Below are 27,400 nucleotides of genomic sequence, written 5' to 3' on the forward strand. Positions count from 1 at the left end.
CCAGCTACTTGGGAGGCTGAGGCAAGAGAATTGCTTGAACCTGGGAGGCGGAGGCTGCAGTGAGCAGAGATCACACCACTGCACTCCAGCAGGACCCAACTTCCTAACCCAGCCTGCCCCGGCCTGGCCCTCAGACTTGGCCTCTCTGCACTTGGCCTCTCAACCCTGCCTGGCCAGGAGGCCATATCTCCAAAAGTGTCCCATTTCAGATCCATGCACCTGCTATAGTGCTGAGAAACTCACCCACCCCTTCCTCCACCGGACACTCAGAGAGTGGCTTTGGAAATGAGCGGAAGCCGGGGTGGAGGGGGCAGGGCCGGTGCCCAAAGCTGAAAATGCATCCATTTTCAAAGGCCAAAGCCAAATGTGGGACAGAAACAGCCTCTTCTGCCCTCAGCTACCAGGGCCCTTGTCACACTGTGGGAGGCTCCTGCTAATGGAATGAGACCACTCACAGAGCTTGTTCAATCAGCTCCTGCTGAAAACTGCTAACGTGGCTTTGATAAGAATTGCTCCCAGCCAGTTTCAGCCTCATTTCTTCTGCAGACCAAATTTTCCACACTTGGGCACATGCTCCCTGTAAGCTCCGGAGCCCTGGGCTCCGCTGAGGCCGTGAAGGCAGCTGCTGGGCCTGTCTCGGAAGCTGAGTGCCCGAGCACGGCCCCTTCTCCATGGCTGGGCAGCCCATGGGGCGCAGGTGGCGGCCACCTTCATGTGGGACCTGCTGTGCTCCCAGCGGCCAGAAATTGAGTGTAGTGTGGTGGAAACCGCAGGGCCCGTGAGGCAGGAGTCTGTGGAGCACTGAGCTGCAGGCTGCTGGGGAGGGAAAGTGGAAAAGATCTTGGTGGCAGCTCTGTCCCGGGCCACGCTGGGTGGGGCTGGGGCCTGGGAGGGGAAAGTGGAGGCCTGGAGAGAGGGAGCCGCAGGCAGAGCTCCTGGCCTGGGTGGGGTGGGGGTCCGGAGGAAGTGCAGCTGACTGATGAACCCCCACCCACCGCTGGCCATGCACCCTGCTGCCAGCCTCCAGCAGAGGGTGCTGTGGCCACTGGGTGGCCCACCAGTCACAGCTCGGGCCTCTTGCTGACCCCTCTCCTCCTGTGCTCTCTGCAACCTCCTGAATGCATTGGACGTTCTCATGAAACCACAGGGAAATGAATGGGGCCCAGTTCACAGGCATGGAAAAGCCCAGAGGAGAAGGCCTCCGGAGCCAGACATCACAGGCCTGTGGGGAAGGCCAGAGCCAGGTTTCCTAGGCTGGGAGGCTCAGTCCACAGCAGGGCCTGTCACTACCATCATCTTGCTCCTGACTGCCAAGGGCACCTCCTCCCCTCTGCCAGGGTCACAGCAGCTGCACAGCCCAGGGTCACCCATCTGAACCTGGCTCTCCACCTGCCCGGCCACCTCCCAGGGACAGAGCCTTTCCTCCACTCTGCTCCCTGGCTCCGGGCCTGAGGCTGGTCACAGACAGAGGCAAACACACATGGCCCCCTGCAGCCACCGCCTGGCTGGGCTGGGACTGGACACTGTCCTTCCTTGGAAGCCTTGTTTCCAGGTCCCGGCTTTGCCTCTGCCTCTCTCCCGCTGTGGTTGGACGAGGAGGGCAGAAGTGGCACTGAGACCCACATAGCGCCTTCCTGGCACGGCTGCCTCCTCATGGCTGCCTCGGGCTGGGCCCTTTCCTGTCTGAGTTGCCCGGGGCTCAGCACAGATGCTTTTCCTGCTCTTGGTTTCCCATCACTGCTAAAGGCACCGTGTGTGGCCTTTCCTTTGCTAACGCCCCTCCCACCCCCTACGGAGATGAGCTGGGCCCCTGGGTCAGGAGGGCAGGGCAGAGTGGGTCACGGGCCACAGCATCGGTGAGCTGGGGAGGGCCCCACCCCCTCAGCTGCCTTGGCCCACGTGACAGGATGGCCCCTCGATGCTGGGCCTCATGCAAGCCTCTTTCTAGACTGTTCCAGGAGGGAGTTTTCTCGCTCTGAGCTGGGCTATGAATCTCCCATGTTTTCCCTGTTGAGCTCTGAACAGCCAGAGAAACCTCAAGAAGTCCCCAGGTCAGTCCCTCGCCCAGACCTGACTTCGACCCGGGGTCCTCAGCAGGCTGGCGTTCTGAGGGTCCTTGGCTGTCACACTGGAGGCTTCCTGGTCCCAGCAGGCTTTGCTTGGCCTGTTCCTGTCCTCAGCCCTGCTCCCTTACCAGGCAGGAGGCAATCAGTGCCTCTGTCTCTCAGGGAGCCCTTGGAGCTTTCTCATGGGTGACAGGCACCTAGACCCTTAAGAACCCTTGGGTTTCCACGCTGTCGCCTCTGCTTCCCACATCCAAACCCACCTTCTCCGCTCAGCTCCCTGTGGGGCTGTACAGGCTCAGTTCAGGCCCATCCTAGGCATCCTCCAGGGACCGACTCACCGGGGCCCATAGCAGCATCACGCAGGAGGGGCTATAGTCACTCCCTCTACAGATGGGCAAACTGAGGCACAATGAGGTCCCCTGTGGGGGTGAGCCCTGTGTGTTTGGTGTGTGTGCACGTGTGTGTATACACATGTGTATGCATCTCTGTGTGTGTGCATGTACATGTGTGTATGTGGATGCATGCATGCATCCGTGTGTGTGCATGTGTATGCGCATGTGTGTATGCATGTGTATGCGCATGTGCATATGAATCTGTATGTATACATGTGCAAGTGTGTGTGTGCATGTGTGTGTACATCTGTGTGTATGCAAGTGTGTGCATGTGTGTGCATGCATGTATGCATCTCTGTGTGTATGCATGTGTATGTGCATGTGTATATGGATCTATGTGTATGTGTGTGTACATGTGCAAGTGTGTGTGCATGTGTGTATGCATCTGAGCGTGCATGTGTGTATGCATCTCTTTGTATGCACAGGGAGCAGGCGGCTGAGGCCCCACTGTGTGCCGGATGTGCTGCCACTTGGGGTTTTCACAATATCACCTCATACAAACCCCACAACGGCCCTGAGAGGTTGTTCCTGTTATTCCCACGTTATAGATGAGGAAACTGAGGCCCAGAGATGAGAAAGGCTAGAGCAGGATCACTCAGCAGGTGTGGGGGAAGAGGACTCACTCCCGGTTCTGGGATTCCACTGGCCTCCATGGGGCCCCATTCCCAGATGTCCCAGTGGCCCCAAACACTCCATGAGCCTTGATCTTGCAGTCCCTGTCCACGTCACTGTCTTCTGGCCCTACCCTGTGGGGTTTTACTCTAGGAACAATGTGAGTCCCATTTTTTTTTTTTCTTTGAGATGGAGTTTCTTTTTTTTTTTTTTTAAAGACGGGGTTTCACCATGTTGGTCAGGCTGGTCTTGAACTCCCGACCTCAGGTGATCCGCTCGCCTTGGCCTCCAAAGTGCTTGGATTATAGGCGTGAGCCACCATGCCCAGTCTTAGATGGAGTTTCGCTCTTTGTTGCCCAGGTTGGAGGGCAGTGGTGCTATCTTGGCTCACTGCAACCACTGCCTCCCGGGTTCAAGCGATTGTCCTGCCTCAGCCTCCCAACTAGTTGGGATTACAGATGCCCACAACCATACCCAGCTAATTTTTGTATTTTTAGTAGAGATGGGGTTTCATCATGTTGGCCATGCTGGTCTCAAACTCCTGACCTCAGGTGATCCGCCTGCCTCAGCCTCCCAAATGTGGGTCCCATTTTTAATAATTCCACAGAAGGCTGGGCACAGTGGTTCATGCCTGTAATCCTAGCACTTTGGGAGGCCGAAGCAGGTGAATCAGCTGAGTTCAGGAGTTCTAGACCAGCCTGGCCACGATAGTGAAACCCATCTCTACCAAAAATACAAAAAGTAGCCAGGCGTGGTAGAGCACACCTTAGTCCCAGCTACTCAGGAGGCTGAGGCAGGAGAATTGCTTGAACTTGGGAAACAGAAGGTTGCAGTGAGCCGAGATCATACCACTGCACTCTAGCCTGGGCAACAGAGCAAAGTCCATTTCAAAAAAAAAAGAATTCCATGGAAGAAAGTTGGATTTGAGGAAGCCAGAAGAATTCAGGATTGAATCCTCTCTGAAGGTAGATCAAAGAACTCATAAATAAAGCACAGGACTACAGTCTAATAACAGGCTTTTCTTCATACACATCACTTTTCCTCTCTACATTGGTTGAACAGGAATCTCAGGCTGGGCGCGGTGGCTCATACTTATGATCCCAGCACTTTCAGGGGTTGTAGTGAGTTGGTCACTTGTGTCTAGGAGTTGGAGACCAGACTGGGCAACATGTCAAAACCCCATCTCTACAAAAAAATACAAGAAAAATTGGTAGGGCATGGTGGCTTGTGCCTGTAGTCCCAGCTACCAGAGAGGCTAAAGTGGGAGGATCACTGAAGCCCTGGAGGTCGAGGCTGCAATGAGCCATGATTGTGTCATTGCACTCCAGTCTGGGTGACAGAGCAAGACTCTGTCTTAAGACAAAACAAAACAAAACAAAACAAAACAAAAACAAAAACAAACAAAAAAAAAAAACAAAACAACAAAAAAACAAGCTTAGATTATAAAACCTCTTGAAGCTAGGAAGCCAAACCAAGACAAACTTTAGATTTTTTCTGCAGTCAAGGTTCCTAGGGCTGCCAGGAAGTGACAATTTTTACTTGCTCGCTGTAAGGCTGGGAACCCTGGAAGATAGGCATTCTATGTACATTCACAAATCTATTGCAATCAAAACTTTGGTTATATAACCAATGTCTCCAATTGTATCCTATTTAAAAATAGAGCAGGCCAAGTGTGGTGGCTCATGCCTATAATCCCAGCACTTTGGAAGACTGAGGTGGGCAGATCATGAGGTTAGGAGTTCAAGACCAGCCTGACCAACATGGTGAAACCTGGTCTCTACTAAAAATGCAAAAATTAGCTGGGTGTGGTGGCACATTCCTGTACAGCTACTCAGGAGGCTGAGGCAGGAGAATAGCTTGAACCCGGGAGGTGGACGTTGCTGTGAGCCGAGATTGTGCCATTGCACTCCAGCCTGGGTGAGAGAGAAAGAATCCACCTCAAAAACAAAAACAAAGAGGCCGGGCGCGGTGGCTCACGCCTGTAATCCCAGCACTTTGGGAGGCCGAGGCGGGTGGATCACGAGGTCAAGCGATCGAGACCATCCTGGTCAACATGGTGAAACCCCGTCTCTACTAAAAATACAAAAATTAGCTGGGCATGGTGGCACGTGCCTGTCGTCCCAGCTACTAGGGAGGCTGAGGCAGGAGACTTGCTTGAACCCAGGAGGCGGAGGTTGCGGTGAGCCGAGATCGTGCCATTGCACTCCAGCCTGGGTAACAAGAGCGAAACCCCGTCTCAAAAAAAAAAAAAAACCAAAAAAAAAAACAAAAACAAAGAAAAGGCAGAGAGAGCAAATTCTTACTGAACTTCAAATAACCATATTGTCATAAGAATACTCATGAATAGCATCCGAATTCTGGAGGGATCCACTCTAGCCTGGATGACAGAGTGAGACCCTGTCTCAGGAAAAGAAAAAAGAAAAAAAGAAAGCTTCAGTTTAGATGGCTGTTAAATATGGAAGTAAAAATGAATGCCTCTTGTGGATTTACTGAAAGCAGATCTAGACTAGGCACAATGTCTCACACCTGTAATCCCAGCACTTTGGGAGGCCAAGGCAGGCAGATCACCTGAGGTCAGGAGTTCCAGACCAGCCTGGCCAACATGGTGAAACAACATCACTACCAAAAACACAAAAATTAGCTGTGCGTGGTGGCAGGTACCTGTAAACCCAGCTACCCAGAAGCTGAGGCAGGAGAATCACTGGAACTGGGAGGCAGAGGTTACAGTGAGCTGAGATCGCACCACTGCACTCCAGCCTGGGCGACAGAGCGAGACTCTGTCTCAAAAATAAATAAATAAAAATAAAAGTAGATCTATATTTCAAGGAAATCTTGTTGTACTAACATAGGAGACCAAATTTTTAGTTTTTAAATTAGGGTAGTTTTTTTTTAACTTCTCCTAGAGCCCTCAGATCAGAATATCAGTATAGTTCTAATATGAAAGTTCAATCTTTAGAAAGACTCATGAATAATTTCCTTCTAATTTTAGCCAACTTGATCACATACAAAAATTTCTTTCACAAATTCATCCTTCCTAAAAAAAAGTGGCAAGGATGAATTATATGTGTCTCTGCTAGATGCTTCAAGGTCATAAAACCATAAACCCAAACTGAAAACATAATGATCTTTGTTTGTGTAGTTCTTTGATAAATAAAACTAATTTAGTATTGCTGGTTTAATGAAAACAGCTCTGTTTAATACATATGCATATACATAATATATACGGAGAAATGAACCAAATACCTTTTAGCTCATGTGATTTAACTACACCTTTGATAAATAAGCTGGTTTTAAATTGGTTGATAAAATAGAAATACCTCTAGCATTTTATTTTCTTCCCTCCCCTCCCTCCCTCCCTCTCTTCCTCCCTTTGTTTCCTTCTTTCTTTCTTTTCTTTCTTTTTTTTTTTTTTTTTGAGATAGTCTCTCTCTGTGCCAGGCTGGAGTGCAGTGGTGCTATCTCAGCTCACTGTGTACTCCTTTCATGACTTAGCACTTTCATGATATGCTAAGACCTTGCTTTGACCTAAATGTCCCCTTTCTTAGGTAACAAGTCATTTTACTTTAGGACAAAAAACTTACCATACAAGATCTTTTCTCATTCCAAATTATTCTTTTTTCTTTTAACCGTCCTTATCAAAAATATACCTTCATATCTTTCTTCACATCTCTCTCCTACTATAGGTTCCTTTCTATCTTGTTTTTATTTCTTTCATGAGTCCACATTTTGAGACAACATTTAAATAATCTCCAAATTAGGCAAAATTATTTCTTTCCGTAAAGAACACATTTTGGCCAGGTGAAGTGGCTCACACTTGCAATCTCAGCACTTTGGGAGGCAACAGGTTGAGCCTAGAAATTCAAGACCAGACTGAACAGTATAGCAAGATCCTATTTCTATTTTTTTAATTTAAAAAAAGTTAAAATAATTTTTAAATATATGAAAAACTCAAATAAAGCAAAAATCTATTTTTACACATTTTAAATAGTTCTCATCAAAAACACATACTATTTTTTTTGGTATACTTTGTCTACAGAATTGTATAGATTAATTAGAATTTTTAACTTTTAGCAACCTTTTCTAGTGAAAATCTAGGAAGCAAAAAATGTTTAAATGGCTGTCACATATGGGAATAATTTTAGAAACGTTTCATCATCACATAATTTTTATGTGTATTAATAGAACCCCAATATATTTGGTAGTTCCATAAAATTTAAGAAGCCAAAAACAAATTTATATCTGTGTTCGGCAATTTATGATTTTGTGTTTTATCTTATTTGGAAATGGCCAATATATTTAATGAATATCTGTCCATTAAGGTAGCATAACATGACTTGAAGATTTCAAAATCTGGCCGGGCACAGTGGCTCATGCCTGTAATGCCAGCCCTTTGGGAGGCTGACGCAGGAGATTGTTTGAGACCAGGAGTTCGAGAGCAGCCTGGTCAACATGGTGAAATGCCTCTACTAATAATATAAAAAGTAGCTGGGTATGGTGGCATGCACCTGTAATCCCAGCTACTCAGGAGGCCGAGGTATGAGAATCACTTGAACCTGGAAGACGGAGGTTGCAGTGAGCTGGGATTGCACCACTGCATTCCACCTCGGTAACAGAGGAAAGCCTGTCTCAAAAAAAAAAAAAAAATTAAAATTCTATGAAAAGCTTATTTATAGACATTCATGCCATTTACATTTAACTCAGTGTGTGCGTGTGTGTGTGTGTGTGTGTGTGTGTGTGTGTGTGTGTGTATTAGGAGTTTCTTATTGCCCAGGCTGGAGTTCAATGGTGTGATCTCAGCTCACTGTATCCTCCACCTCTCAGGTTCAAGCGATTCTCCTGCCTCAGACTCCTGAGAAGCTGAGATTACAGGAATATGCCACCATGCCTGGCTGTTTTTATATTTTTAGGAGAGACGGGGTTTCTCCGTGTTGGTCAGGCTGGTCTTGAACTCCTGACCTTAGGTGATTAGCCCACCTCAGCCTTCCAAAATGAGATTACAGGCGTGAGCCACCAAGCCTGGCCAGACAAAGCAATTTTTTTGCTGGACAGAGATCCTTTTTATTATTGCTCTGAGCTCACGATTTTGACTTCTTTGATCTGACAGCCTAATTTTTATAAACATTTCTCTCGTTCTGTTCTTTTCTAGTATCAGTACTTCCATGGACTGTTCCATCACCCCAAGCAACTGTTAGACAGGCAAACCTGAATTTACATTTCCAAACCGTGTCTAGGTTGTGGGTTGCCATGGAGCTGTTGTAATTTGTAGAGCCATTAATACGAAAACCTTTTAAGAACCCCCTTCCTTATTGCTTTTTCTCTTGGCTGGAATAGGATAATATGAGTTTATCTTAATACCAGTAGCAATGTCAGCAGATTCCAAGTAGGCAGAAAAAAAGAGAGAGAGAAGTAGGGAACTTAGAAGGCTCGCCACTTAACTCTGTAGTTGGCAGTTTCTAAATTCAATATAAGGAGAAAACAAACTTGGGAGTTCAAATGATTCCCATCATGTCCAGTGATTTTTAAATGTGCATGAGGAAAAGCCATGTGGCTCCAGTTAATGTTTGAGAATGCCATTCCCTTTCTTCTTAATCTCTTAAGAGCAAAGAAAATCCTATAAATCCTGTTTGCACAAGTGTTTAGATGGTGATGATGCCCTAGTTTCTTTTAATTGGCCATCTCACACCCATCTTTTTTTTTCATTATTGTTCTGTTGTTTTTGAGACAGGGCCTCATTCTGTCAAGCAGGTTGGAGTGCAGTGGTGTGATCACAGCTCAATGTAACCTCCACCTCCCAGGTTCAAGCAATTCTCATGCCTCAGCCTCCTGAGCTCAAGCAACTCCCGCTACCTCGGCCTCCCTAATAGCTGCGCCTACAGGTATGCACCAACACACCTGGCTAGTTGTGTTTTTTGTAGAGACAGGGTTTTGCATTGTTGCCCAGGCTGGTCTTGAATTCCTGACCTCAAGCTATCCTCTCACCTTGGCCACCCAAAGTGCTAGGATTATAGACGGGATCCACTGTGCCAGGCCTGCACTCACCATTTATGTATATATTTTTTGAAAACCCTTCCTATGGTACCAAACCATTTATGTTTGGTTTTGCCAGCAGATGATCAGAAGATGTTCACAAACAAGCAAGAAAAAAATTTGGTCCATTCTCACCCTCCTCTGAAGAAACACCTGAGACTGGGTAAGAAACGTCTTTTATAAAGAAAAGAGATTTAACTGACTCACAGTTCATCATAGCTGGGAAGGTCTCAGGAAACGACAATCATGGCGGAAAGCACGTTTTCAAAAGGCAGCAGAGAGAATGAGTGCAAGCTGGGGAAATGCCAGACGCTTATGAAACCATCAGATCTGCTGAGACTTACTCATTATCACAAGCATGGGAGGAATTAGCCCCATGATTCAATGTGGGGATTATGGGGATTACAATTCAAGGTGAGATTTGGGTGGGACACAGAGCCAAACCATATCACAGGGGTAGGGGAAACCCCCCACAGTGAAGGAACTGGAGGTGGACCACTGGCATCACCCACTTGAAGCTTCAGCTTCCCTTTTGGGGAAACTGCAGCAGAGCCAAGGAGTTGGACCTTGAATTTTTTTTTTTTTTTTTTCTTTTTTTTTGAGACGGAGTTTCGCTCTTGTTACCCAGGCTGGAGTGCAATGGCGCGATCTCGGCTCACCTCCGCCTCCTGGGTTCAGGCAATTCTCCTGCCTCAGCCTCCTGAGTAGCTGGGATTACAGGCATGTGCCACAATGCCCAGCTAATTTTTTGTATTTTTAGTAGAGACGGGGTTTCACCATGTTGACCAGGATGGTCTCGATCTCTCGACCTCGTGATCCACCTGCCTCGGCCTCCCAAAGTGCTGGGATTACAGGCGTGAGCCACCGCGCCCGGCTTTTCTGACAGAGTTTTGCTCTTATTGCCCAGGCTGGAGCGCAACACCGCAGTCTCAGTTCACCGCAACCTCCGCCTCCCAGGTTCAAGGGATTCTCCTGCCTCAGCCTCCCAAGTAGATGGGATTACAAGCTAATTTCGTATTTTTAATAGAGATGGAGTTTCTAGGCCGGGCGTGGTGGCTCATGCCTGTAATCCCAGCACTTTGGGAGGCTGAGTCGGGTGGATCACCTGAGGTCAGGTGTTTGAGACTGGCCTGGCCAACATGGCGAAATTCCATCTCTACTAAAAATACAAAAATTAGCCAGGTGTGGTGGTGCATGTCTGTAATGCCAGCTACTTGGGAGGCTGAGGCAAGAGAATTGCTTTAACCCAGGAGATGGAGATTGCAGTGAGCTGAGATCAAGCTACTGCACTCCAGCCTGGGCAACAGTGAGAATCTGTCTCAAAATAAATAAATTAATTTAATTAAATAAAACATAAAAGTAGAGACAGGATTTTTCCATGTTGGTCAGGCTGGTCTCGAACTCCCGACCTCAGGTAGATCTGCCCACCTCTGCCTCCCAAAGTGCTGGGATCACAGGCATCGGCCAGCGCGTCTGACTGAACCCTTCTTTATTGGCAGTCTGTGCAGGGTGACGAGGGCTGTGTGGTCAGTGGCTCAACCCAAGTCACCTCCTATAGGCAGTGATTGCCATGCTCTGGCACAACCGCCCATTGGTACCATGGCAGCCCCAGTGGGGCTCCCATTGACAGCCCCAGGCCTGCTACTGGCAGGGCTCTCCTTTGCTCTCCCTGGATCAGGGGCTGGGGGAAAGGGATGAGGCCAACCACAAACCCAGACGACCCGGGGAGAGCTAATCCTGGACAGGGGTTCCCAAGAGGTCACGGAGGCTTCCTGGTGAAGGTGCGCTCTGCGCAGGCGCTGCGCGGGCACCCCAGGCACTCCATCAGGGCCCCCCTCTTCCCCTAAGAGGAGTCCTCCTTGGACAGTGCTCCAGTGCTGTGGGCTGGGCCATAACGGTCCCCAGCTGCATAGCTCCAGCCCCTTTCTAGCAGGCTGGTGGGCAGCTCAGTGTGGGGACTCCTCTCGGGAGTACCCGCCGCCCTCACTCGTCTCGGGACGCAGCTGGACCCGGAGTCCCCGACCACAACTCGCGCACGACTCTTGGAAGTCTGTCTCTGCTGCCCGCGACCCAGGTCCCCACTGCCGCCACGCTGCTAGGTGGCCAGAGGGTCGCAGGAGGAAGGAGCGGAGCGGGTGGAGGAGGATGGAGCCGCCGTCGCGTGCCTTCCCTCTGGCAGGCTGGCAGGCTGGCAGGCTAGCAGGCGGGCAGGCGGGTGGCGGCAGAGAAGCCGGCGGGCGCTGGGAGACACCGGCCGCCCGCGCCGCTCGGCTCCTGCTAAGGCAGCGGCTCTGGCCCGACCCGCTCAGCCTCGCCAGGCTCTGGCGTGCACCTCCCGGATATGTGGCGCCCGAGTCCCTGCGGCCACCTCCGTCACCTTCGCGACCGCTGCGTGGAGCCTCCCGGCTTTGCGTCCTCGCGGCTGCGGCTGCGACTCCCGGGCTCAGCTCTCGGGCTCCATGGACTGCGCGCTGCGGCTCCAAGGCTCTAGGCTCGCCCGGCCAGCTCGCGCCCCGACATGGGTGAAACTTCCCCCAAGTGTGGGTTCTAGGGAGAACCTGTTGAATCCAGGAGTGGAGCGGAATGGGGATAGAGACCGACGGGTCTCAGGTTCCCCATCAGGGCGGGGCAGGGAGTGGGTTGTGTATCCGCGACCCTGGGGCATTAGCGCCGCGCGGGTGAGGAAGGGGCGGGTGGGCCCTAGGGCCACGAAGCAGAAGGAGCCAGCAAGGGGGATTGGAGTGGTGGATCCGAGTGGTGGATCCCGCGGATTTCCGCGAGGACAGTTCGGTTCTTTCGTCTCTTTGCGTAGCGTCTGTCTGGGTCCAACGTGGAGAGCTGAAGTGCCGCAGAGACGCGCCCTCGACCACACAAACTCACTCCAGCCTCGGCTCCTTTCCCCCCACCCCACGTGGCCTTGGCTGGGGCAGGTCGTGGACAAGAAAGGCGAAGGGAAGAGGGACGGCCTTCCACTGAAGGCCCACTACATGCCAGGCCCCGTGCCCGACGCCTCCCGCTTCCCATAAGAGCCCTCCCAACCCAGCGTCCAACATGTGTGCAGGGAGGGGACAGGAGAGAAGACTCCACTGTGCTGCTGGGGGTGGTGGCCCCCCCGAGCCCTCCTCGTCCCTGGTTTCCGCAGTGAATGAGGCCCGTGGTTGGGGCCGCTGCACCCAGGCCTGCGTCTGTCCTCATGGTGTCCGGGACCCCCGTCGGGATGCGGCGCCTCCTGAGCCTGATTCTGCTCTTCCCCACCAGGAGGCTGGCGGTGCGCATCTCGTAGGCCAGGTGGCCCAGGGCTGCACCGCGCGGCCTCGGCGCCCGGGAGCCCCGGTGCTCGCTGACTGCGCATTAGTACGTGTCCCAGGAAGTCAATACCTGAGCCGCTGCCGCGCGGGGCTCGCGCAAGAAACCTTTCCCTCCCCCGCGCAGGCTTCCCACGGGGTCCACCGCCATTCGGCCCGGTCCGGGCTGCAGCGTTGGAAAGGGCGCAAGGTGAGCCTGCTGTCAGGGCTGGTGTTCGCCGCCGGCCTCTGCGCCATCCTGGAGGCTATGCTGGCGCTCCAGTACCTGGGCCCGGTTGCCGCGGGCGGCGACGCCTCTCCCGAGGGCTGCCTTGAGCGCAAGGCCTTTGCTCCCGCCGTCAGCTTCCTGGCGGCCAACCTGGACGCCAGCATCGACCCATGCCAGGTCTTCTACTAGTTCACCTGAGGCGCTTGCCCGCGCGGCCCAGTGCAAGGTGCTCGCCTTCTTCCGCTCGTACCTCAACACGCGCGAGATCGAGCGACTGAGTCCTCCGCCCGTGCTGGAGGTCATCGAGGACTGCGGGGCTGGGACCTGGGCGGCGCGGCGGAGCGCCCGGGGGTCGCGGCGCGGTAGGACCTCAACCGGCTGCTGTACAAGGTGCAGGGCGTGTACAGCGCCGCGGGCTCTTCTCGCTCATGGTCAACCTGGAACACAGGACCTCCTCGCTCTACGTCATGCGCGTGAGCGCTCCCCCGGCCTCCCCAGCGCCCCACCAGCGGCCGCCCTTGCCCAGGGGTCCCTGCGTGCGGGAGGCGAGTGTGCGAGAGGAGAGAAGGGGAGAAGAAAGCAGGGGAGGGGAGGAGAGCGCCTGGCGGCAGAGCGCGGGAGGAGGGCGCAAGTAATTTCCTTGGGTTAATTGCGGTGTTTGTTGGAGCCAAGGGAGCCGCAATTTCGGAGGGAGGCGCGCGCCGGCCAGCAGAGCTGACATCTCCCTGAGGGCTGGGGCTGGCCCCAAACCAGGGACCCCACCTGTCAGTGAGGCACTGCAGAGTGCCCCTGACAGGTAAGGAAAGTGCAGGCCTACAGAGGTAAGATTGGGCGTCCCCAGGCTGGAACAGTCAGGGATGGGGGCTTTGGCCATCCCCTCTGAGTGGAAAGAGGGGCTGGTGTCTGCGTGCTTCTGGGGTTGTACCCATGGATACTCTCTGTGCATTGGGGTGGGAATTCTATCTGTGTGGCGAATCTGGCATGTGGACCTCTGACCTCTGGCCCCTGTCTGCCTCCCCAGATTGACCAGGATGGGACCCTGCCAGAGAGGACCCTGTACCTAGCTCAGGATGAGGAGAGTGAGAAGGCGTGGGGGCATGGGATGGGGAGGGAGGGAAGGCCTGGGGCCCCAGGAGGGGTGGACCCAGGCTAGGCCTGTCGCTGTCCCTGGATGAGCCCCCTCCCCTGGTACAGATTCTGGCAGCATACAGGGTGTTCATGGAGGGAGGGCTCAGCCTCCTGGGTGCTGACGCCGTGGAGCAGAAGGCCCAGGAGACCCTGTGGCTGGAGTGGGGGTGGCTGATGACAGGGGACCATGGGGCAGGACTGGCTGAGCCCTGATCTTTCCCCCCACTCAGATCACTGTGTCAGAGCATGACAATTTCCAGGGAAATGTCAGCTCCACGTACAAAAATGTGATGCTGGGGCAGCTGCAGAAGATCACCTCCCCAGGCCCCTCCCCTGCTGCCTGTACTTGCCTCCTGGGTGTGCCATGAATTTCCACCCCCACTTGTGTCCAGTAGTCACATTAGAGGAGGCAGCACTCCAATAGGACCCAGAGCCAGAGGATCCAATCCTGGCTCTCCCCTCTGCTTTCCCAGGCCCTGGGCAGGGCTGGGAGCTTCCTGAGCTGCAGTCTTCTCCCCTGGGGATGGTTGGAAAAAGAAAGTGTGGCTACAGCTCTGCTGTCCCTGGGCTATCCCTGGGAGAGCCTCCTGGTGTCCATCCACCATGGGGAGGAATGGAGGCCTTTGCAGGCCAGCTCTGAGTCAGTCACCCGCAAGCACAGATGCTGTTTCCCCATGGCAAGTCAGGAAATGACGCAGGCCCTGACCCATCAGCATCAGGGGCGGGCGTCAGTAGCGAGATTATCCTGCTGTGTCACTGAGCTCAGCACACTCTGATCTCAGCCCCCACATACCTGCCATGACCTCCTGCCCCTTCTTTGAGGGACTGTCTGGGGGCCAGATCCAGCCACAGGCTGGGGAGCACAGGTGGGGGTGGTGCCTCTGGTGGTCCACGTGTCCGAACACCCCACCAGCTTCACCTGGCCCCCAGGGTCCTACACAACTACCTTGTGTGGCTCGTAGTGCGGGTCCGGAGTGAGCATCTGCTCTTGCCATTCCACAAGGCATTGCACCAGCTGGCACGGGAGATGGAGGGCAGTCACAAGCCACAGGAGCTGGCCCGGGTCTGCCTGGGCCAGGCCAGTCACCACTTTGGCATGGCGCTGGTGCCCTCTTTGTATGTGAACACTTCTCAGCTGCCAAGGTGGGCTGCTCTGGTTTAGGGTGGGGAGGATGGCGCTGAACTGAGGGCGGAGCCCTCCCGAGGTCATGATCCCAGCAGTGGGGAGCCCCACACGTCCCCCTGCAGACAGGGACACCAGACCCTGCTAAGGCAGCCCATTCTGAGGCTCCAGGCTGCCCCTCCGCAGGCCTCCTCCTCCCGGTCTGTTAGTAGTAGGTGGCCCTCCCCACCAGGACCCTGCCCACCTTCTCAGCCATGCTCAGGTGGCACTGCCTTAGGGATGCCCGTGGTCATTGCTGCAGCTGTTCCCTCTTCTAGCCTGTGAGCTTACTGTCGGAGGGGAAGGGCCTGGATCCCTGCCGTTAAGGTGTCCTCTTTGCACTCAGCACTGAGCTCTGGGCTTAGGAAGTGGTGCTTAAAGACTCCCTCATGGCAGGAGTGAGAGAGCAAAGTGAAAGGCGGCTGAGTTGACCCCTGCCCCCTGACCCCTGACCCTCAGGTGCAGCAGCTGGTGGAAGACATCAAGTACATCCTGGGGCTGGCGCCTGAAGGAGCTGGACTGCACAGAGACCAGAGCAGCTGCTGGGGCCGTGGTGTGGGGCCCCCAGAGCCATCTGTTGGCCTCATGCACATTGACTGAGCACCTACTGTGTGCCAGCAAAAGAGTAAAAGGGATAAAGAGTCTTTGTGGAGTTGACCAGGCCTGCCTCCCCCACCGTAAAGCCCACTCCCAGGCTGGCCTAGTGCTCCCCTTCTTGGTGGGTGGGGGCTGGGCAGGGGGTGCTTTGACCCTAGGCCCCATGCCACCCTCACCTGCCTCCTGCCCGCAGCTCCAGTACACGATGGTGATGGTTGGCTACCTGGGCTTCCTGCTCAAACTGGGTCTGTGGACACGGAGTATGAGGTGTGACTGAATCTCTGCCTGCCCAGCCTGACCACAGCCCCTCTGCTAATGGCACCTGGGAGGGCAGGTGGCCTGCATGGCCCGGTTGTGGCGCTGTCTGCAGGTAGCCCTGGCCTGGTCTGAGGCTGAGTGCTGCCCGTGTCCCCCACAGTTTGAGGTCCACGGGAAAACCTGCAAGAACAACTTGAGCCGCATCCGCTTCAGCGTCCGGAGGTCAGTAAGAAGCTGCGGCAGGAGGTGGGCAAGTCCACGTGGGGGCCTGGCCCAGAGCTGGGGGTCAGAAGAGGGTCAGGAGGTAGTAGCCGGGAGGGTGGTGGCCCAGTCCAGAGGTGGCACCTCTGGATGCATTGTCAGGAGATGGCTGTGGCTGGGCCGCCAGGATGGCCTTCCAGGACGAGGAGGCTAGGGTGTGAGGGTAGTGGTGGAGGGGATGTGTGCCCCACAGCTCACCCCACCTTCCTACAGAGGCACTCCCCCACAGGTGCTCCTTGCCTTCTGTCTACCCAGCAAGAAGCAGATGGGTGCGGGGTGTGTCTCTACACCCCTTGGGTCTGAATGTGGGCAGGTCTCCCGCTGACCACACCCTGCCTGTACTGACATCACAGAATCTCCTGCAGTCCATGCTCTTTGACCTGACTTTAGTGGGCAAGACATAACATACCCTGGCCAATGCATGCTCAGTGACATCTGGGTGGCAAGCTTCCATCAAGAAGAACTTCAGCTGCTTCTTGGTGTTGGGGTCTGATGTGTGTGACCTGGTAGTAATGGGGGAAGCTCTGGTTGGGGGGGGTCAGTAGGCCCTGGGACCATCTTCAGTCAGAGGGTGCAATTGCAAATCCCACATAGTAAATTCCACATGTTGCAGACATCTGAGAACCCCTTGGGAGGGGCGCAAAGGCCAGTTATGCAGATGCTAACCCGGTGAGGAGGCCTATTCCTGGAACCAGTGGGACCAGGGCATCATGAGATGCCATGTCAGCACCCAGGCCAGAAGGGCACAGCTGGGATCCCCCTTGAATCCTCCCGAGAGACTGCAGGGAGCATGCTTCTCTTCACCGATCATGAGGCTTCCTGTGCCAGTCACCAGAACCGTGCAGGGACTAACGGGCTCCATGGGGAGGGGGCCTGGGATCTGGTGGGGAGTGAACTTGTGGTGCCATCTGGGGTCTGAATTTTGCAGGGAGCGAGACGCTCCTGCTCACAAGGAGTTGCTCGGTCTGAATGGCCTTCCCAGGCTGCAAGCACCTCAAGACTAACCTGGACCTTGGGATTTGGTTAAGGGACGTCAGGCCCTCCTGAGTGCCGATAGTTTTCTGGTCTCACCACGTGCCTCAGCACAGCCCTGGGCCGTGGGCGCTCCAAGAGCTCACGTTTAATATGCAGCTGGCGCCTTCGCCCTTCACGCAGGCGCCCACCCCACGTGGTTCCTGGGTGTCCCAGGAGGAAGGGAAGTGGGTGCCTCAGGCCAGGGGTTGACACAGTACACCCTCCAGATTGTGCGCTTTCAACGAATTGCAGAGTATTCGAGTTTAGTGGATCCACGGATTATATGATCTAGTTTTAAGCAACTTCATCCTCCAAAAGGGCCAAGAAGCTCACACATGATTCCCTGTAAAGAATCTTCAGCTAGCAGCAGAAATCCAGAGCAGGTGAACCACAGCCGAAGGGAGAGCTGAGAATTCCTTATTATTCCTGGCAGAGCGCACGTCACGTGGGGTACACACCTTACCAGACGTTAGCCCCTAATATAAAAAGTTAGCAAACAAAAGTCTGAATTTCCCCCACTCTGTGATTACTGCTGAAGTTTGCCCCTGGTACCTTGTTCCTGGAGGTATGACTGAAAAATTACTTAGGAGCAGTATGAAATCCTCATGGTTGGCAAGGTGTCTAAAACTAAGCTTATTTTATTTTATTTTATTTTTGAGATGGAGTCTCACTCTGTCACCCAGGCTGGAGTGCAGTGGCAGGATCTCAGCTTTCTCAAGGGATGCTCCCCTTTCAGCCTCCCAAGTAGCCAGGACTACAGGGATGCACCACCATGCCTGGGTAACTTCTGTATTTTTAGTAGAGACAAGGTTTCACCATGTTGGCCAGGCTGGTCTTGAACTCCTGACCTCAGGTGATCTACCAGTCGTGGCCTCCCAAAGTGCTGGGATTACCTGGCCAAACTAAGCTTTCAGACCGAAGAAAGAGTGCAATTTTTTCCCAACAATGTTTAAGTGCAGTTCAACCCAGTACTTCTTGATATTTCCATACGCGATGACAAATATTTGGAAAGCTCTTTTAAAGTTTTTCCATGATAGCATGAGACAAAAAACACCTACCACCACCAAGCAGACACTTAATTCTTTCTGCTGCAGGAAACATGGCAGAAACAATGAGCAGTAAATGATCTGCCGACAAACCGGAAGGCATTTCTTTGTCAGCAAACACCTTCGGAAGATGTGGAGAAAACACTGCCGAAGATTGGAAGAAACTCATGTTAGAGCAAATTACCCAGTATGGGAGGTTTGCTTTGCAGTGGGCTGAAAGCACAGATGTTCCCAATGTGGCTCAGCTGAAGGTATTTGCCAGGTTCTGTTCCAATAATGAAATACACACACCCACTTTCTGCCACTAAAGAGAAGATATAGCAGAGAATATCTATTGCCAACAGGAAGAGACTTTTTAAATAAAAACAATGTCATAGGAAACGGTGGAACAGCTACTCAGTTTTTTTCAGGCCAGGCGCGGTGGTTCCTCCCAGCACTTTGGGAGGCCGAGGAGACGGATCACTTGAGGTCGGGAGTTCAAGACCAGCGTGACCAACATGGAGAAACCCTTTCTCTACTAAAAATACATAAAATTAGCCAGGCATGGTGGTGCATGCCTGTAATCCTAGCAACTCAGGAGGCTGAGGCAGGAAAGTAGCTTGAACCTGGGAGATGGAGGTTGCGGTAAGCTGAGATCGCACCATTACACTCCAGCTTGGGCAACAAGAGCAAAAACTCCATTTCAAAAACAAGAAAAAGGAAAGCTTTTTCAGGATATGAATCAGTGTGCAGCAGTAGGCTCATCCTTACCCCTCAGTCATTGGCTCACCCCCATCTAATCAGCACAGGAAAGAAGCCTGGCGCATAAATGGGGCGTTGCAGAAGGCAGTGGGGTTGATTTTGTAAAGCTTAGATTGCCATGGAACAGAAACTTAAACTTAGAGCCTGGCCAATATGGTGAAACGTTGTCTCTACTAAAAATACAAAAACTAACCGCGCGTGGTGGCGTGCGCCTGTAATCCCAGCTACTCAGGAATCTAAGGCACCAGAATTCCCACTGCACTCCAGCCAGGGCGACGGAGCAAGACTCTGTATAAGACAAAAAACCAAAACATAAATAGAAACTTTAAGATACTTGGTAAGGGGATTGGGTGTAACTATGGAAGCTTTCCGGCCACATAGAATGAGGCACAGAATGACAAAGTACTGAACCCACATGTCCTGAGTTCTCCCTCTGTCTTCCTAACTCTCCCTCCCTCCTTCTTACAGTCCAATTTGCTGACTTTGAACTGAAAAGCTCTCTATTTAGGCACACCATGAGAAGGTTGAAAATATAAATATACTTTCTGTGTGTCCTTCAGGTAAAAACGTCATTTCAATGAAAAAATGAGAAGGTAATTATCTTTCAATGAAACCTCATGCTCAGGAAAGGGCACATTTCTTAATAGAAGTTTGGAAATAATTTTGTGGTTCTTGATTTGGGGGTCAATAATGTGATTGAGTGATAAGCCCTTATACTTACACATGAAAAACAAAAACAAAAACAAAAAACTAGAGAACAGAATGATCTAATTCCAGAACAATCTGTTTTAAAACTAGTCCAGTTTTTAAAAAATAGAAGTCGACTGGGCGCGGTGGCTCAAGCCTGTAATCCCAGCACTTTGGGAGGCCGAGGCGGGTGGATCACGAGGTCACGAGATCGAGACCATCCTGGTCAACATGGTGAAACCCCGTCTCTACTAAAAATACAAAAAAAATTAGCTGGGCATGGTGGCGTGTGCCTGTAATCCCAGCTACTCAGGAGGCTGAGGCAGGAGAATTGCCTGAACCCAGGAGGCGGAGGTTGCGGTGAGCCGAGATCGCGCCATTGCACTCCAGCCTGGGTAACAAGAGCGAAACTCCATCTCAAAAAAAAAAAAAAATAGAAGTCCTTGGATGTGAGCGCTCATGTGAAATATAATCATACAGCACCTACCAGTTGGTTAGAAAGAGGAACTAACGGGCAACTGGAAAGATAGTAGCTGGATTTCACCAAAACCTTTTGCATATTTGGTGGATGGAATGTAACAATGAGTGTGATTATTTAGTAAGGCCAGCTAATGGAGTCCATCTCTGTTCACCTCTCATATTTTTTTAACAACCACTGAAACCCGGAATTGATAAAACTGTCCTGAAATCCAGGTTGTCAAATACATGTTTTGTTTTGTTTAGAGACGGGTCTTGCTCTGTCACCCAGGCTGAAGAGCAGTGGCAAAATCTCAACTCACTGCGGCCTTCACTACCCTGAGCTCGGTGATCCTCCCACCTCAGCCTCCCAGGTAGTTAGGATGACAGGCCTGTGCCACCTGACCGGGCTAATTTTTAAAAATTTGGGGGGCTGGGCATGGTGGCTCATGCCTGTAATTCCGCCACTTCCTGAGGTCAAGGCGGGCAAATCACTTAAGGTCAGGAGTTCGAGACCAGCCTGGCCAACATAGTGAAACTATATCTCTATGAAAAATTCAAAAAATTAGCCTGGCATGGTGGTAGGTGCCTGTAATGTCAGCTACATGGGAGGCTGAGACAGGAGATTCATTTGAATCTAGGTGGTGGAGTTTTCAGTGAGCCTAGATCCTGCCACTGCACTACAGCCTGGGAGACAGAGTGAGACTCCGCCTCAAAACTAAACAAAAATGTTGTGTAGAGGTGAGGTCTCACCATTTTGCCCAGGATGGTCTGCAACTCCTGAACTCAAGCAATCCTGACCCCTCTTCCTCCCAAAGTGCTGGGATTGCAGACATGCAACCACCATGCCTGGTAAATAGATGTCTTACAATGTTAATTCAATTTTCATAAACAAAGAAGCATACCATCATTCTAGTTATTTCTAGTGAGCACTAAGTTTCTTTGTTTTTTTCTTGAGACAGGGTCTTGCTATGTCACACAGGCTGGAATGCAGTGACGTGATCATACCTCCCTGCAGCCTCCACCTTCCCAGGGCCCAGACGATCCTCCCATCTCAGCCTCCTGAGTTGCTGGGACCACAGGCATGGGCAACCGAGCTTGGCTAATATTTGTACTTTTTGTAGAGACAGGGTTTCACCATGTTGACAGAGTGCTTCTTGTACCACTGTAAATGTACAAATAAATTTGTAATAGTGTAAAGTTTGCTGGAAAATGTGGCTGATTTCACCTTTATTCTTTCAGTGTTCTCTTGGGGCAGGTGTGGTACTAAGTATGGGTGTCCTGGGATGGGTGCTCCGGAATGCTTTTGGAGGGAGGTCAGAAACACCAGCACCTGCTCCTTCCCCAGCTCTCACCTCTGCCCTCTACCCTCTACCACCCACACCTCCACCCAAAAGACCAGACCCTTCTCCTGGCAGCAGCCAGAGCGCTCATTTCCCAACCAGGGTGGGCCATAGCCCCCTCAAAGACCTCCAACCACACCCCTCCACCCAGACTTCACGGCCCCCTATGCCCCCCACTCTCCTGACCCGACAGGCTTTCCCCCCGCTACCCACCCTCTGATCCAGCTACTGGCTGCTGGCGCTGCCCCAGGGCCTTTGCACTGCTGTGCCACCTTGCTGAAGCCCCAACTCTGTTCAGGTCTCTTGCTCAACCGTCTGCTCCTCAGCAGCCCCTCCTGGCCTGCGTTATCCACCCCTCCAGACACCGTGCCCACAGGCACTCATGATTTTTCTCCTAGGAAGTAGTACTGGCATTGCATTGTCTAACACTTCCTTTTATTATTTACTGCTTTGTCTCCCAGGAGAATGGAGGCCTTGAGGAGGCAGGGGAGTCTTCTTTGTTGAGAAATCTATGCCCAGAGTTCAGATGTCCTGGGAGGGGCTCTGGGTCTGGGCTGCTGCCCTGCACCCAGAGCTTCCCAACCGCTCCTCGGATCTCAGGTGGATGCTGAAATTGACCTTAGGGGGCTTCGAGCATCAGAGTGGCTGTGACTTGGGGCAAGCCTCTCTGCCTCTTGGGCCCCTAGAAGGGGTGCAGGGGTGTAGAATTAGCCCAGTGGAGGGACAGCAGATGATTGAGTCAAAGACTCCCTGGGAATCCCGGCCACAGCAGCCTCGTTGGCTGGCGGGATGGGTTGCAGGGTGGCAGGAAGCCGCTTCTACAGGCATCCTGATGCTCCCAAGTCCCCATGTCCCTCAGGTACTGCCATGACTGAAGCTAAGAAAGGTACAGGGGCTACATCTGGGTGCCTCATGTCCCCGGGGAGGGAGCCTGTCTGGGATATGGGCCAGGGCTGGGTAGTCTGAGCCTCTTTTCCTGGGATGCAGGCAGCTGCCAGGCACAAATCCCCAGCCCCTGTTGTTGGGGTTGAAATTTGAAGGCAAGCTAGAGCAAAGGGCATGGTGTCATGGGCTCAGTCCCCAGGGCGCACGGGGAGGTGAAAGTTCCATGGCAAGACATAGGTGTGCGGACTCCAGGGGGGACAGCTCGGAATGGAGGCCGGGCAGGACCACTGGAGGTGGGGAGCAGAACTCCGGGATGGGGAGGCAGGAGCCCCAGGGACAGGGCAGTCAGGGAGCAGCGGCCCCCCCCAGCAGCAACAGGATCCCAGCCAGCAGAGGCAGCAACTCCGGGACCTTGGCCCGACCCAGATGCGCAACGTCGATGGTGCCGGCAGGGGGCGCCAGGTCGCAGTCCTTGTAGGGCTCCAGGCAGGCGGCGAAGGCCATGACGTGCGCTATGAAGCTCTGCTCCTGCACCCCATGCACCAGGTGCGCCTGCGGGCCGCGCGCGAACACCGCCACGTCCTCGCCTGCGTGGGTCTCTTCGTCCAGGGGCACTGCTGACTGCTGCCGGTACTCGGGGCTCCCTGTAGGAGGGTTGAGTTTCGGTAGGAGGCTTCAGTTCCAGGCCGACGGGAGGAGACCCCTTGCCGCCAGTCCCCCATCCTTGGCACCCTGGTCCCCCTGAAAGGGCCACCCCTTGGCACTCACCGCTCTGGCTCTCGGTAGCATCCGGCCGGGCACCGTCCTTGAGCACATAGCCAGGACCGTTTCCATATAGGAGAGCCGTGTAGGCCTTCCCGTCCCGGGCCACGCTGGGGGCCAGCCCTGCAGAGAGAGGGGTCCCGTGGTTGAGCTGAACACAGCTGTGGGAGTGCCTGCCTTGTGTTAGGCACCGCTGCTCTTCGGCTGTTCAGGGGCTTAGTTACTGAGACCCTACAGGGCAAGTGCCAGCATTATGCCTGCTGGATAAAATTAGTTCTAAATTTCTCTTCAAATAATCAGTTCGGTTCTTTGTCCTCCATTTTAAAGTTTAACTTCCTAGTTTTAGTAAACAACCTTTTCCACCAGTTCTAATCAGTAGTTCACATCTGTTCCCCCAGTCATCTGCTCTATCCTGACTCACCCTGGTCACCTGCTTTGACCTGAGTCACCTTTAGTGACCCGTTTTGTAACTGTCATTATGGACAGACTGTTCACCCTGCCACTCTGGCTCCTACTCCTGCTCCTTTTAAAATAGCCAATCCGAATTAGCTTGGACTGTTGCATCAAACCATAGCCAACAGGGAATGCAGTAGGGGCTACCTGCGTCAGGGATAAGAACCCCTTCACCACCTATGATCCTGTGTGCTCAGGATTGCTCCATCTGTGAGACACACCCTTCTATAGAATTGCCTTGCTAAGAAAATTTATATTCGAGTGCTACTTCTTTTGCAGCACCCAAAATTTCCGTATAACACGCCCATTTCATAGAGGAGGAAAAGGAGGCTGAGACACATAATTGATGCAGCAGCACCTGCCTCTCTCCCCAGGCCTACCGTAGATGGAGCTCCCTCGCACGGGGTAGCCACCAAAGGAGAAGACGTGGGAGTGGTCAGCGGTGACGAGGGTCAGCGTGTCGTCCTCGCTGGTGAGTTGGCCCGCCCTCTCAATGGTGTTGTCGAACATGATCGTCTCAGTCAGTGCCCGGTAAGCCCTGCTTTCATGATGACCGTGGTCGATGCGGCCGCCTGCAGGAAGGCCAGAGGGGGGTGATGCTTGAAACTGCCCTGCTCCAACCCCCGACTCCCACTCCCCAGGTGCCATCACACACCCTCGACAAAGAGGAAGAATCCTCGGGGGTTCCTGCTCAGCAGCCGTAGGGCGGCCTCCATCATCTCCATCAGGGAGGGGTCTTGTGTGGAGTCTCGGTGGATCTCATATTTCATGTCTCCGGGCTCAAAGAGACCTGTGGGACAAGGGGTCCCGTGGTGACTGTCAGGCTGGGGGTGGGAGGGTGCTGGCAGACCTGCACACAGGCTCGGAAGATGCCATCTGAGGCTATACAAGGGTTGCCAGGGCAGGAAGGGGGTCATTACCCATGAGGTGGGTCACAGACGGGTCCAGGGAAGCCTGCATGAGCTCAGTGCGGTTCCACACGTACCGGGCGCCCTGCAGGGACACAGCCAGGCCTCAGCCCACAGCCCCGAGCCCCACGCCCCTGCACTCCCCCTGCTGTGCCCCCCACACCCACCAGCCCCCATCACCTGGTGCTTCCCCAGCCATTCCTGCACAAGGTTCTTCCCGTCCAGCCTGGTCCCATTCTGGCTGTAGTCACGTGGGTACTCAGGGTCTGGGGTCCCCATGGGAAACATGTACTTTCGGCCTCCACCAAGGATCACCTGGGGACAGAGAATGAAACAGGTGGGTTTGGGGTCGGGTTAGCCCCGTGCCCCCTCCTCATGCCCAGCCCCTGGCTCTCCTCCCCAGGCCTGTGGAAAGGGTCTGGCCCGGCTGCACCTTCTGCCCCCCCAATCCCACCTCCAGACCCTGCTGGCCCCATCAGGCTGTTGGTTGCCTGGCTCTCAGCTGGTGTCCCCTGCTACTGCCTTCCCAGCCCCAGCCCTTGGCCTTGGGGTCTCACGTCAATGTCCATGTTGGAGATGAGCTGCGTGGCGATGTCCTGGCAGCCCTCCCGGCGGGCGGAGAAAGGCATGTTGGAGTCCGAGTACCAGTTGCGGTTCACCGTGTGCGCGTAGGTACCGGCTGGGGAGGCGTGCTGCACCCGTGTGGTGGTCACCACTCCCACTGACATCCCTGAGGGGGACAGAGGTCAGGGTATGCGACAGAGGTCTGTGACCCGGCCCTGACCCCGCAGCGGGCCCCAGCTCACCTGCCTTCTTGGCCCGGTTCATCACGGAGACGACCTCGTTGCCGCGGGTCGTGTTGCACTGGTTAAAGCGGGCCGCTGCGCTCAAGCCGATGGTCTGGAAGTTGCCCTTGACCCCGCACAGGTAGGCCGTGGCTGTGGCTGCGCTGTCTGGCACATGCTTGTCTACGCTGTATGTCTGGGGACAGAGACACTCTGGGCTCTTCTCTGGGGCGGACACCCAGACCCAGACCATGATCTCTGTCCTCTGGGATTGCAGCCGCCTCCAGCTCTTACTCCAGCCCCAGCAGCTTAGGGTCCCTCCCGCCTCCCGCCCTCCATAGCCAGGATTCCTCTTCTCTGCTTGGAGGACTCCGAGGTGGCCCAGCCCTCACCTTGGACAGAGCCACGTATGGGAAGCGGTCCATGGCCAGGGGCGTCTCTGGCCCCAGTTTGCCCTTCTTCTGCCCCTTTAGGATCCTGGCGGCTGTCACCGTAGACACTCCCATCCCTGAGGGAGCAGAAATGTGTGAGGCTTGGGCCCCAGGGCTGTCCTGGAAGCCCCGAGGGTCCGGGTGCCAGGGCTGCGAGGGCTGCGAGGGCTGCGGGCCGGACAGCCTTGCTCACTCACCGTCGCCCAGGAAGAGGATGAGGTTCTTGGCGGCTGTCCGTGCGGGCTGCAGCTTCTTGGCGGCATCCAGGGCCTTGGCTGCCTGACGGTTCCAGAAGGCCGGGTTCTCCTCCTCAACTGGCCAGGGGGAGAGCAAAGATCAGGTCAGCCTGGGCTGGGGGGCTCCCTGTGTGTAGGGGCAGCGGGGGGAGCCTCATTACCTGGGATGATGCCCAAGGAGAGCTGTAGCCTCAGGCCCAGCAGCAACAGCAGCACCCAGGGTCCCTGCATGTCTGGGGATAGCAGGAGAGCGGTGAGGCGGGAATACCGGGTATGGAGTAGGAGCTGCACTCCAGGCCGCCTGGGTTTAAATCCAGGAGAACTGTCTCGGGCCCTCCCCTTGTTGCCACCTTGACCCCGCCCAGCCTCTTAATTGAAGCCACACTGTCTCAAGGGAGTGGCAGGGCGTGGCTGGGCTGCGCTGGGGTCCTGAAGCAGGCGGCTCAAGGTGGGACCAGGCGTCCCCCAGGGAAGGGTGGGTGTTGGGTGCAGATGCCATCTGGGTGAGTGTGGTGTTCCTCCTGCAGCCAGGTGCCCGTCCCCCACCCCTGCTCATTGTCTTGTGTGGAACAAGACACCCTGTCACTCGTTCATTCACCCATTGATTTCTGTATTTCCTGGGAGCTGGGGCCAGGCTCTGTTCTGGTGCCGAGAGGAGGGGAAGCTGGAGGCACACAGCCCGCGCCAGGGCCTGGGTTTAGCGTCCTGATGCCAAAAGCCTGGGCCATGTGGGAAGGGAGCACGTGGGGGCCTTGCTGCCCTGGCACCCCCTTGCTCCGTCATCTGTCCCTAGCCTGGATAGGTGGGGCTGGCAGAAATCTGGGCCCAGAGCTCCAGGGCTGTGAGCCCCTGTGGGTCCAATGGTGACAACACTGAGCGGGGCCACGCCAGTCTCACCCATTGCTCACATGTTGTGTGTGATTGTGTTTTTGTGGGTGCACTTGCACTGATGTTTGGATGATGCCGGTGGGGTAGAGTCCAGCACCCTGGGCCAGCCAGGCCTGGGCTGCGTCTTCCAGAGCAGCTTGTGCACTTGACGTTGACCCCTGTTCCCTTGCACAGGTAGATGGAGCCTGGGGCGAGTCTGTTTTCCATGGGCCCTGGGCACACCCAGAACTGTAGCCTCTCACATGGGGCTCTGATGTTTTCATATCCTCAGGCTGACTTAGAAAGTATTTCTCCAGTTCACATATCCCCGCTTCACTTTTTTTCTTTCTGGTTTTTATTACTAATTTATGTTTTTGAGACAGGGTCTGGCTGGAGTGCAGCGGTGCAGTCAGGACACACCTCCCGGGCTCAAGCGATCCTCCCACATCAGCCTCCCATGTATCTACGTTACACGCAGCTCATTTTTACTGTTTTTGAGAGGCAGGATCTCCCTGTGGTACCCATGCGGGTCTTGAAGTCCTGGGTTCAAGTGATCCTCCAGCACTGCTAGGATTGCAGACTTGAGCCACCAATCTGGGCCCACATTCAGGAGAAATGTGTCTGGAGAGGAAGCAGAGTGCTGGTGGGTGGGCAAAACAGAGCTGTGTCCTCGTGGAGGGCACAATCTAGCGGAAGTGGAATGTCTTGAGAGATGTACGAAGCACCGGCCATCAAATTGTGGGGAGTTTCTGGACTAGGACAAGGGCTAG

At 53.9% G+C, this 27,400-nt stretch overlaps 1 protein-coding gene across 1 annotated transcript; it reads right to left on the reverse strand.

The window, feature by feature from the left end:
• Positions 1 to 22,533: 22,533 nt before the first annotated feature.
• LOC141584437 (alkaline phosphatase, germ cell type-like) lies at positions 22,534 to 25,994 on the reverse strand. Its single transcript, XM_074398662.1, has 11 exons — positions 25,925 to 25,994; positions 25,725 to 25,841; positions 25,489 to 25,604; positions 25,118 to 25,292; positions 24,869 to 25,041; positions 24,492 to 24,626; positions 24,324 to 24,396; positions 24,059 to 24,193; positions 23,784 to 23,975; positions 22,957 to 23,073; positions 22,534 to 22,832 (listed from the first exon to the last, which is right to left on the reverse strand). The coding sequence occupies exons 1-11, from the start codon at positions 25,992 to 25,994 to the stop codon at positions 22,534 to 22,536; spliced, it is 1,602 nt and encodes a 533-aa protein (XP_074254763.1).
• Between the last annotated feature and the right edge of the window lie 1,406 nt (positions 25,995 to 27,400).

The sequence above is a fragment of the Saimiri boliviensis genome, chromosome 5 (assembly GCF_048565385.1).
Source record: "Saimiri boliviensis isolate mSaiBol1 chromosome 5, mSaiBol1.pri, whole genome shotgun sequence".
In the NCBI taxonomy this organism is placed as follows: domain Eukaryota; kingdom Metazoa; phylum Chordata; class Mammalia; order Primates; family Cebidae; genus Saimiri; species Saimiri boliviensis.

Excerpts from the sequence above, each read along its gene's own strand:
- LOC141584437 (XM_074398662.1), bottom strand. The coding sequence starts at position 25,994 with ATGCAGGGACCCTGGGTGCTGCTGTTGCTGCTGGGCCTGAGGCTACAG. Across the intron at positions 25,605-25,724 it reads CATCCTCTTCCTGGGCGACG|GGATGGGAGTGTCTACGGTG; the intron begins GTGAGTGAGCAA and ends CTGCTCCCTCAG. Across the intron at positions 24,627-24,868 it reads TCTCCAACATGGACATTGAC|GTGATCCTTGGTGGAGGCCG; the intron begins GTGAGACCCCAA and ends CTCTGTCCCCAG.